The following is a 12,621-nucleotide window of genomic DNA, read 5'->3' as shown; positions in this document are numbered from 1 at the left end:
ATATATATTTATAAAAATATATATAGAATTTATTCCGAATATCATATTGATAAAATATAGATACAGTTTTAGGGAATTTATTATTATTTTTATTCTGTATTTATTTATCGATATAATAACGATAGATAAAAAAGATGTAAATCAATTTTTTTAAATTATAAGCAATTATATAATTTGCTTATGATATTAAAATTATAACTTCTCACGATATTAAATTTTAAAATATGATATTATTTTATGTAAATTGTCTTGCAAATTCGGCCCTGGACATTCTATTGTAACGCGTAATAATGTGACATCTTGCGTTTCTGACGTTTCTTGACATTTTTCCAAATGAATCAGACGCAGACGAGACTTTACAAAGTTGACATGTGAAATCGAGTACGAGTGAGCGAACCATGTATTGCTCATCCACAATGACAGATGTATTGAAGACGTTGTGCAATTTACAAGCTTTGTCTTCGAGTAGGGGTGTGTTCCTTCTGTGTATAAAACATGCTAAACGAAAAACTATTGTCTATTAGATCGCAGATTGTCGAGCCGCTAGTAATAAGCATAAAGCTTAAAGCTTGAGAGGAATCTTAAAGTGAGTTTTTTTAACAATAATATATAAAATCTCCTGTATTTTAAATAAGAGAATAATTTTAATTTATAATTATTACATTACTTTTTCAAAGAATAATCATTATTATATTTTTAAATAATAATATTATATATATAAATATATAATAAATAAATAAATATATATATATAATATATAATAAATATAAATATATAATATATAATAAATATATAAATATATAATAGACTTGCATAAGATATATAGGATACAAAACTATTGTCATAAGTTTAGAAAAACAAGGATATATTAAATATTCTCCTTATGTAATTATTTTATAGATTACACGAAAAAATTTTCTTGCATGTATGTGTTTTTATATAGATAGAAAGAAAAATAAAACGATTATATATTATATAATATTTTACACACATTACATCGTTGGCATTTTGAAAAAAAAACTTAATGACAGAACAAAATAATATTCTTCAGGATTGTATCAGTTATTTCTCTTATAACAGTTATTTCAGCATGCGCAGAAACTCGCTATATCTTCTGCTGTTGTTCATCATCCTGACGAAAGCTTATGTAAAGTCCTGCAAATACTGGTGCAAAAGCCATCAGCGATACTATTGTTGTCCAAGTGGTAAAAACGACTCTTCATCAGAGCATAGCTGGCATTCCTTCTTCTTTCCATGGTTCTGGTTTGGCATCATCGAGTCACATATGGAACATCCCTGGCACGAAGTCGAGATGATGAAGCCGAAAAAACAGTGCCCACCTTTGAGGCCTCATTGTCCCAGGACGTATGAATGGTACAAGCCACCAAATTTTTGTGACAGTGATCACGAATGTGAAGAATGGGAAAAGTGCTGTTATGATGTGTGTTTGGAACATAAGACGTGTAAAAACGCGGAATAGAATTTCTTATCATCGTGATTTCATCTGATGACATGACTCGCAATAAATTTTAAAATATATTAAAAATTTTTAAATATATTAATTTTATTATATCTGAAGAAAATCTTATTTTTAATTTAATATTATTTTTTTAATAATAACTATACCTATCATATATAACTCAACTATACCTATCATATATTACCTTTCATAATAGAGAGAAATTTTTTTCCAAAAAAGAAAACATGAAATATTTATATCGATTAGAATATTACATATCCGAATATTACATATTTATTTTCTTAATCCCTAATATATTATTTAATGGTTAATTAAAAAATTTAATCAGTTAATTAAAAAAAATTTTATGAATACGCACAAATGCGTAATTATAACATTTCATGTAAATATAAATAAATATATGTTTTCTAGAAAAATATCATTATCTTTACACGTTATTTTAAAAACAAAAAGCAAATAAAATTAAATATATCAATTATAAGTGCAATATTTCGTTATTCTATCTTCTGTTAAAAAATTTCATTGTCAACTTATGTAAAATTGAGATCTGTAAAAAGATATCATTCGTCTGTATACAATTTCTTAGTGTATATCAATTTTTTAATTTTTCTCTTACTTTAATTTCTTTCTCTTAATTCATTGATCATGATGTATTACTCATGTTTTCAATCCGAAAAATGAAAAACAAATGATTATTAAAAATCGGTATCATTAAATGTAATTATTATTATTACATATTAATAGATAAAAAGTAAATTGATAAATATATAAATCATTATAAATAATTATTATATAAATTAATTTATATTACATGCATTAATTTTTGATTACGAAAAATATTACAAGACTATTCTCTGAATGATTAATAAATATTATTATTAATAAACATTATTATTATTATTTTATACAATTATTTAACTTGTATAGCTAAGTAACTCATAAATGTATCAGGATGACGATTTTGCTCGAAGCAAAAATATATCATGTGTTTATTTATGAAAAGTAAATATCAACGCGATAAAACTTTATAGATAGATATTTTTATTCCTTACTTTTCGAATCTAAATAGAAGCGATAATAATGTACATAAATTATTACCTCATGATATATATTTATAATTGTCATGTAAAATTATATTTAATAATTTGAATAATTTTCCATTTTAATAATTTTCGATTGCATAGCGTACAAATATTGCGTTTAATGAACATCGGTGATTTGTTAAAACTTCTACTGTATTCATGTATTTGCTATTTATATGTATTTAATTTCTGGAAATCATGAGTTATATTATAAATAACGAGTTAAACTTCGCGCGTTTTTCGCGTCACTTTTCCGCACTATTTTCCCCTATAATTAATGTGAAACTGTCAACATAATTATTGTTTCGAAGTTGGTACTCATTGGTAATGAAATATCGAGACAAACTGATTTTGGATCGTAATGCATTTGCATTGGTAAGTTATATAATTTGAATCATAGTTTAATAATTTTCTATTGCGTAATATGTAAATCTCTCTCTCCGGCGATTTTGGCGACGTGCGGTGTATTATTATTTACGTGGGATCGCATTATATTGTTATTTGCGCGGCGACACTCAAGAAGGTAAGCAGTGACGTCACGCGCTCCGTACATTACACATTAATTTTCAAGATGCTGTTGCGTAAAAATATTACGAGATTACATTCTCTACTAAGTAAATCTCATTTCGCACAATTATTTTACCAAATTTGAATAACTCGTAAGTATAACGAAACGATGGTTTATTTCAGAAGTAAATATCCCGCGTAAAGTAAGCGGCGAAGCATCACATCGATGTGAAATTGTTGACGTCGTTTCAGTAATGTTCGGACGATTGCGGACGCAGGACGAATCGACTCTAATCACGACGCATTTAATGAGTAAGTAAGCCATAATCAATATTATATTTTAGCAATCTTCAATCGCGTATTAGCGTAGTATATAAATCCGGCCTTAAATACGCCTTTTGCGCGTGCGATGTATTATTATTTACGTGGAATCGTATTACTGTCATTCGCGCGGCAATACTTGAATAACGACGCGCTCTGTGGCTGCGGTCGGGAAGACGCTCTGGATGCTTTGAAACATCATTTTATCTTTGTTCTAAATTCCATGAGAATAAAGATAGAATGATGTTTCGGAGCATTCATAGTGCAGTCTTGACCGCAGCCTGTATGTTACGCATTGATAGTACATAGATAATAAAATAATACATAGTCTTTTTGTTATCAGATTTTTTTGTTGTCAGATACATATAATAGGATATAGGATATATTTTATGTTTTTATAGTTTTTTTTGTTACAGATATATATAATAGTACATAGGTTTTTTTTTTTTTTTTTTTTTATTAAGTTATATTAAGTAAAAAATTGTTAGAATTATATTAAATAAAAATTTTGAAAACATAATTTTATATTTTATACATATATTCCATATTATATCTGTTATTTATTGTACGTATAGAATATAAAATTTACCTATTATAAAATAATATTATTCTTGTCTGAAATATGATTTTAAGCGTTACTATAATTTCGATTCTACTTATATATGTTACAGACAACATGTTTGTTTTGACAATCTGAGCTGAGTAGAAGGCCAAGGGATCAGGCATCAGCAAGTTTGGAGTAAGTATTTTATTATTTATATATAGTTGTACTAAATCTCGTATTTGTATTAATTTGTATGTGTATATTCGTATTAATTTGTTTGTCTATTGGAATTACATTAAACAAGAAAATATTAGAAAAATATGAAAGAAAAAGTTTTTTATATTAATTCTATTAAAGTTTTTATTAAATAAATAAAATTAAATAAATATTAAATGAATAAAATTGTTTATCTCTCTCTCTTTCTCTTTTATCTGTTTACTATTATGCATATTAAATATAAAATTTAATGATTATTTTCCTTCAATATAATCTCGAATCTATCTTTTATGTATAATTAAATAGGAATTCTTTAACGTATGATTTTAAATATGTTAAGGTTTCTGTCTTCATGTATACATTTTTGCATAGGCACTTCAAAATTAATATATTTTTGAAACAATATCCATACAAATATATTCAGAATTAGAGCATGCAAAAGACAGCTTATTTCTTTTTCTTCTTTGCATATAGAATTCGAGTAAAAATTCCGAATGTAATTTTATCTGAATATAAATTTTTTTTATGGATTGCAGGCACAAACATGCGCCAGTTCATCAATGAGAAAATATATTGACCAGATGGGAGCTGCAGACCTTTGAATTAGATTTCGATCCAACCACTTTCAATCCTCGCGAGTTTCCAAGGCCTACGGCAGACATATAATTGAGTATTATAGAAATTCGTCCAATCTAATTATCTCAATCTTCCTGCTTAATGGGGTCCAAGGGCGCCAAAACAATTTAGATAAGGTCCGTTGGTGTGCGGGTAACAAACATAACAACCAATCTTAAGAGAAGGGCCTTATGGCCTTTCAGAGCCGCCCAACTGTTTACACCATTTGGGTCTTCATAATTAAGTAAGTCCCCGATGACACAGCGATAAACCGAAAGCCAAAGTGACAACTCAAAGGATTTCGCAGTGTTTGCAGGTAAAGATATTATAATATCAAGTAACTATTACTTTTAAATATACTTTTATATTTAAATAACTGATATATATTTAAATAACTGATATGTTTAAATATACAATATTTATATTTTTATATTTAAATGTTATACAGTAAATTTAGTTTTTTTTTAAAGATAAACTTATTTTATAAATCGATCATGGTAAAAAAATATAAATATAAAAGAAATTCATCATGCTCCAAATCTGACATGTCAAGAATGAAATGTTATAATTTAGATGGTCATAGATTTTCATTTGTTTAGAGATACAAAAATGAACGAGAAGATAGAAATTAAAATTTCGACTTACCAATATGCACATCTGTCATCGGTCGGAGATTCCTTAGAAAACACTTGCTCTTTCATTTGGGATAGCCGGCTTGTCCGAGACGAGCCCACTTAATAGGAGATGAAAAAAGAAAGAATGAAAGAGAGAAAAAGAGAAGGAAAGAGAATAACAAAAAAAGGAAGCTGAGGAGCGAGAGGAAATAAGTGGCAGGTGCTCGTGGTAGGCACAGCATACGCTGCGGATCTTTGTCGGCCAATACTTACCTTTTGTATCCTCAATCCTGCTGAAACATCTTTTCTCTGAAGTTTGTTGTCTCGGTGACATTAGAATTTGTCATTACGGAATATTAAACTTTTCCAACATGTCAAAAAATGACAACGAGACGAAACATTTTATTAGAATCTTTTCAACTTGGATATCCTGTGGAGAACGAAAATATGGTAATATACATATTAACTCAAATTAATATAACTCATTAATATAACTCATATTAACTCTTACTTGTTAGTACATATATTCTTGAATTTTTTTAAATGATTTCATTACTAATATTTAATAATTATTATCCAATAATATTCATTACTAATATTATCCAATAATATTCATTACTAATATTCAATAATTATTATCCAATTAATATTCAATAATTTCAAGCAAAAATTTATTTAAGTAAAATGTTAATTGGATAAAAATTATTAGAAAAAGATTTTATAAATGATATAAGACAATTTGGAGTAGATTAATTTTGATAATTTTTCTAGAAAAATTATTAATTAATATAAAAAAATTAATGATTAAAAAAATTTTTGATTGCACATACATCTATTAAAAGTTTACAACATGCTGTCACATCCATCATGCTATTACATCACATTATACCAGTTTAATAAATGTAGCAAAATTCAAATAATCCTTTTTACGTAGTTTAAATAATGACGGTAATACAATCACGCGACAGTAATGATGACAATGCAAGAATAATTGTAATTAGTGACTGTAAAAAATTGAATAGAAGCTAGTTATATTTAGTTAACCAATGATTTCTCGATGAAATTTACAAAATCTGCAAAGTAATTAGTTGATAAATATTTTTTTTCAATCCGTTTTACAATATTAAACATTTTATATTAAACATTTAGGTATATTCTCATTTCTATAAATAAGAGATTAGAGAATCTCTTCTCTCTAGAGATTTATATTTTAATCCATTAAAAAAAAATTATGAAAATATGCCTTAATGTATAAATTATACACATTATTAAAACATGATTTTACAAATAAATCATTATCAATATAAAATATTTTAAAGATCAGATATTTAAAAAATCATATGTTTTTAAGGAATACAACATACTTAAAAAATAGTTATCAATCAAAAAATTAGTTATCATAACACTTATTTTCAATTTACACAAATGGTGTCAAAAATTTATTTTCATAAATTAATGGTTTTTACTTGATTTATTTAGTTTAATGAAAGATAATATGCGTTTCATATATTGCCATCAAAGAACAATAATTTTTTTAATAAAACCAAAACTAAAACATCAGAATCAAAACATATACCATTACAGGAAATACAACTTTTCACATCGGAACCATAAAATTTTATTTTGTGCAGGTTTGGATGTGAATGTAACAGGAGAGGCTCGAAATATTATAAAGGTTTATCCTTCTCAATAAGAAAGAAGAAATTGTGTTGTGTTGGTCAACTACGAAGAATGACATTCCAAGAGGGCTATGCGTTCAATATTCAAACAGCATTGTCGCTCTTTGGCCTTTGGCAGTCAGTTTCGAGAGTAAAAGATCGACCACTGTTCGTTCTACAAGTCTGTAACCTGCTACCATGACCGTTAGGTGAGTTCTTAGTCTCCTACCTTTTTTTATCTGAATCTTAGCACTTCGCATAAAGCATTTCGTAATCTTGTCAGATTCTGTTGTCGGAATCGAGTATAAGAAAAAACTGAAAAGGGAGAGAATCTATATAGATACAGTTGCTGCCAAGTGCTATGTGATAAATAGCATGTAAACGCGAACATTTTTATAATTATTGAAATTAATACTTAATATAATAATGAAATATTTGATTTTTTATTATAAATACAACAAATTTCAATCTTCAATCTTCCCTTCTTCTCTTTCTGTTTCTTTTTCTTTTTGTCTCTCTGATAAATATCAGATTTAAATTTAAATTTAGATAGTCGCGGTACATAATTTCCTGAATACTAAGAAGTTACTTACATTTCTCAACATCTTTTCCAAGAAATATTCGAAAGTTCTTCAACAAAGATAATCTTAGAAGGACTTCCGAGATTACATCTCAGTTCGTTTGATAAACTTGTTATTTTTTTTATATAAAAAAGATACATAAGTAATATATTCATAATTGTGTACAGCTATTTTAGCTATAGATAAATGACAAGCTTTTGTCTTCCTATCATTGCTAATACGAGTTTCTGTAAACCATAAAATAATATTTAAATTGTATAACGTCAGCGACCGATTTGATAGAGATAATATTATTTATTCTTTGAAGTTTCATCACTATCGATTAAAATAGATTTGCGAAAGAAACGTGATTTGACAGTACTCAATGAATTGCGGCAGGAAATCCTTTATCTTTACGGATTTCAATCTTGTTCATTCACGGCACAAGGCATATCGAAAGGATTGAGAGAATGAGAATGGAACTGGGATCGGGGAATGGGAATGGAATCCGAAGCTCCCCGCTCATCCTCCTCCTGTCTCATACGGATACGTCCGGTACGTTCATTCACTGATCCTGTCCATTCATTCTTCATGTTCTACGTTCAACATTGTTGCATCTAAACGTACCTGAGCCATTCCATTCATCCGTCCATCGAGATGCTATAATAAGATAATTTTCTATACCTAATAACAACAGTTATCCCTTCCTACCTTTTAAAATGTAAGAAAAGAATATAAATAGTAAGTAGTATCTAAATAAGAAGTAAGAAATATAAGTAAAAGAATTTTATTTTTATTTGTATATTTGTATATATGTTATAAATGCATTTATATATTTATATTTTATTCTTGTCGAGTAATATAAACTAAATACAAGATATTTTGTGATTTAAATATTAATATTTTCTATATTATGAAGGAAGGCGAATAAAATAAAAGACTTATATAATTATTTTTATTCCAAATATTTTTATTTAAATATTGCTTATTAAATATCGATTACTGGATTATTCATCGTTGAAAATTAGCTAATCAAAGCTAAATATTTTTTTGTACTGAACTATCATCTACAAATACAATATTTCTACCAATATTACCGCAAATATTTTTTTCTCTAAAATGAATGCACCATGGATGGATGAATTTCGTTTGCGTCTCGCACATATCGCGTGATCAATCCTATTTTCCAAACCATTTCACGGAGCTATCAATATATCCCAAGCAGATTTTATTCAGGCGGAAGCTATAAATATAAATTGTTTAGGAATAGAAAAATAGTTTTAATCGAAAGGAAGAGTATGTATATTTATTTATAACCGACTATAATAAATTCCGCGATTCGAACAAAAATATTTTTTTGAAACAAAAAATCTCTCTCTTAATAATTTAATTTTTAATTATAAATTATTAAGTATACAATAATTAATATATGTAAATGTAAAAAATTAGATGCACGCAATTATATAAAAATATTAAATAATTATATTAATTCTAATCATTTGAATCTTTTGAACATTTAATGTTATTAATTACATTACATAACATTTATTACAATATATTAATCTTTATAGGCTACAATTATGGTCTCTGTCACGCTTTATAACCTTCAGCGGTCAAATTGCGTGAAAATCGAAGTGACACTGATTATCGATTGCGGTTGCGTGGTTTATGGAATACATTATTATGTCACAATCATCTCGCATCCTTCAAGCTCATTCGACATAAAAGTCGCATATAATTATAAGAGGTATTATTATTTATATTTTTGATAAAACTATGAAAGTTGCAATTTTATTTTTGCAATTATGAATCAAAACTATTAGTTATATAAACATATACATTTATATATATACAGTTTACTTATAAATATATTTTACTTGGATTAGCTAATAGCTATATACGTTTTACGTGATTGAAAAGCCTGATAGAAAAATAAATAAAAGGATTTGACTTTGTTTCTTTATTGCTTATCAGTTTCCATGTAATTTAGCTCTTCGATTGTGAAAATTCTTTATCAACGATCGAAAGCTATTTTACAATTGAAGGCAAAGATTGTGAAGCTGATATTAATCCGAAAGATAATATATCCCAGAAATACAATTGCAACTTATCATTATTTGACAATCATAATAGTAATTATTTGCATTCCATATATACATTTACACTTTTATCATATCTGAATGTTATTAAATAATGTTTACATTGATTACTTGATTGTCAATATCTCACAAAGAAAATGTATTAATAGATTTATATTAATATTAAACTTTGCCCATTAATACAATTAGCAAAATGTATAAGTTCGATTATAAACAGTTTCAACAATATTTTATGCATGAACATTCTCTTTCTTTACTTTTGAAGACAATGTTTGACAATATAAAATTGCATAGGTATACAAAGACGGAAAAGAAAGAAATTTCGGAAACACTGGACGAATCTTTGATCCTCCAGTACCCCCGTCAGTTCCAATTCAGACATAATTGATGCGCCGACCGCACACGCGCTCAGAGCATCGTGGAAGGGAGGCGACGAGGTGGGGAGACGGTGGCGCCGGCCGGAGGAAGAAGAGTAGAGGGAAGGGGGATCAGTAGCGGCACGCATGACGCGGAACTCGGAAGAGTGGTGCTTGCGCATTCATTCGCCTGCGAGCCGTTGCGCCGTACGGTCGTGTCCCTATGGTAAACTGACAGCGTGCAATCAGCCAACCAGCCGGCTTTCTGACGGATGCTATCATCCTCCCTCGCGAGAGAGGTCATTTTTTATAAGCCAATAGACGGTCTTTTTTTTCTCGCACGATCTATCGATAAAAAAAAAGAGAACGAGTCACTGTCAAGGAGACAATTCGGACCGACAATCGTCGTTCCGTTATCGAGGGAAACCGGCGTGACGCTCGTCGGAACGGTACCCTGCACGCTTATGCACGGTGAAATTAGCGTGGAAAGTGCCGGCACGCTCCGTTTCACCTTGCGAAGATTGAGGAAAAAGGAGAGCAGGAAACGGGACGCTCGTAAGCTCGTAGACTGAAGCTTCCTTTCGAAATTTTCGCGCGAGTTCTACGCGATATCTCGTGATTATATTCGTCCTTTTGACTCGTTGTGTAGTGTTTGGAACTGAGACAGTGTGAGTTAAGTGTGCTATGACAGCTGCGAAAACACTTCCGAGGAAAATGGGGCCGACGAGGATCCTGCTGCTGATTATTCTTCTGAGTGCCGCCAACTGTCAAAGTGAGTACTTTTTTCAATTTTCATGTATATACAAATCGCTTGTAAATCGGATGTCACGTGCCTCCGAATATTACTGCAGGACTAGATCGTTTCATTCTGTAATTCACGTGTAAGCTGGCATTACGACGAATCGGGGGCGATCAATGCTTAAAGCTCGAGTCATCCTCGATTAATGACATAAACTAAGCATTAATTTAAAATTAAACGAAAAATTAAATGAGCGATTTGTTGAAATAAAACTATTAAAGTATGAACGATTTGAATTAAAATATGAAATTTGTAGGTTAAAATATTTAAAAGACATTGTAGGGTGTGTTTTATTTTTAATCTTTTTTAATATTTTGTCAAGGAAAAAAATTTAGTTTTTTTTAAATATTTACGCCTATCTTTTTCGTCTCTATCTCATTTTTTCAATATAATAAATTTGCATTGACAATTGTACAAATAGACATTATTATATAAAATTTATAGCAATATCGAAATTAATTGCATTAATTGCATTCATTTACGCGATGAGAGGAGAAAGCTAGTTGTATGTATTTTACTTTATTATATATATACTTTCAGTTTTGTGATATAATAATTGCGCCATTCGACGAAAAGACTTCATTTCCCTTAACTTTCAAAAATCTCTAATTTACGTTCCGAAAAATGTGTAGCGAAATGAGATCAGTATTCGGTTCGCGATATATTGCCAACATTTTCTGCGGGCTGTCCATCGATCGATGCTAATTCACGGTAATTATCTCGAGGGATGTAGGATGCGTACGGAAGCGCCAGCATCGTAATTTGCGTGGTAATGACACATTTTCGCTCGTGTCGCGGTTCAGTGAACCTTTTGTGAGAAACATCGAGGGGGGGCCCCCCCGATTTATTCCATTTACCGGCGCGCCACTCCCATCGGGGTAGATTCGTTCCTTTCGGTTTCGAGATATATCTGCCCGCTTCTTCCTCATCGACCAAACAAATTTTATTCATAGGAACGACGCCATCGGCGCATTCCTGTCGACTCTTCTTATTTTGTCATTATGAAATGCGCATTGCGACCAGTGTAATCGAATATCAGCACGATTTAATAGGCTGTATAAGAATATCATGACAACTTAATTGCCTATAACAAAAATCATGATGATATATCAGCATTTTATCAATCGAATAATTTAAACTCGAGCGAGACGGGAGAGGGGGGGGGGCGATATAATTGAATAAATTCTTTTTCAATTACACACTCTAGAAGCATTAAATAAAATATAATCTCTATATATTCCATCAACACATATATATGATGTAATTTATATATTTTTTTTTATTCGAAAATCACAAACTTTTAGAGATTTAATGATTTAACGCTTTTTTAAATAATACATACATACGATTTACGTTTTTTTTTTTAATCAATACTTAACCCATGACATTAGAAGATCGTTTCTTCTCTCTTGTCAACAAACAGTAACGCGAGAATAATGCACAGAATAATACAGCAGTAATATATTTGCTTTAAAGTAAAGCCTGTAATTATATAAACATGAGCTAACGGTACTGTAATTATCGCACTTTTAACGAGCGACTTTGCTTAGCGACTTCTTATTCGTCCCGCGTGCGTCGTTAAAACGAGACTAGCCGTAAAAGAGCGGACATCGGTCAGAGTAGAAACGAAGTTACGAATACAGATTGCAAGTCACGATCGGAATGTCACGGTGCGCACGTGGGTTGCACCTTACGTTACACCAGCAGTCGATCGAGCCACGCCAGTCCAGAATCCGCTGGATCATTATCGTATTCCAATCGTTTCGAGAT

General features: G+C 29.7%; 1 protein-coding gene across 1 annotated transcript in view; it reads left to right on the top strand.

Moving 5' to 3' along the window:
• Positions 1–3,254: 3,254 nt before the first annotated feature.
• The window catches only part of LOC105254742, a 62,345-nt gene continuing 52,978 nt past the window's right edge, over positions 3,255–12,621 (top strand). Inside the window, exons 1-7 of the mRNA XM_025412637.1 lie at positions 3,255–3,381; positions 4,062–4,129; positions 4,687–5,081; positions 5,365–5,829; positions 7,011–7,246; positions 9,169–9,344; positions 9,991–10,824. Of these exons, the coding sequence (XP_025268422.1) occupies positions 10,737–10,824 (88 nt within the window). The 5' untranslated portion in view covers positions 3,255–3,381; positions 4,062–4,129; positions 4,687–5,081; ... (2 more) ...; positions 9,169–9,344; positions 9,991–10,736. The remainder of the gene's footprint in view (positions 3,382–4,061; positions 4,130–4,686; positions 5,082–5,364; positions 5,830–7,010; positions 7,247–9,168; positions 9,345–9,990; positions 10,825–12,621) is intronic.

Source organism: Camponotus floridanus, unplaced genomic scaffold (genome assembly GCF_003227725.1).
Source record: "Camponotus floridanus strain SB8 unplaced genomic scaffold, Cflo_v7.5 scaffold54, whole genome shotgun sequence".
NCBI classification, from domain to species: Eukaryota; Metazoa; Arthropoda; class Insecta; order Hymenoptera; family Formicidae; genus Camponotus; species Camponotus floridanus.
Note: the sequence above shows the minus strand (reverse complement) of the source record. Positions and strands in the feature narration are given on the sequence as shown.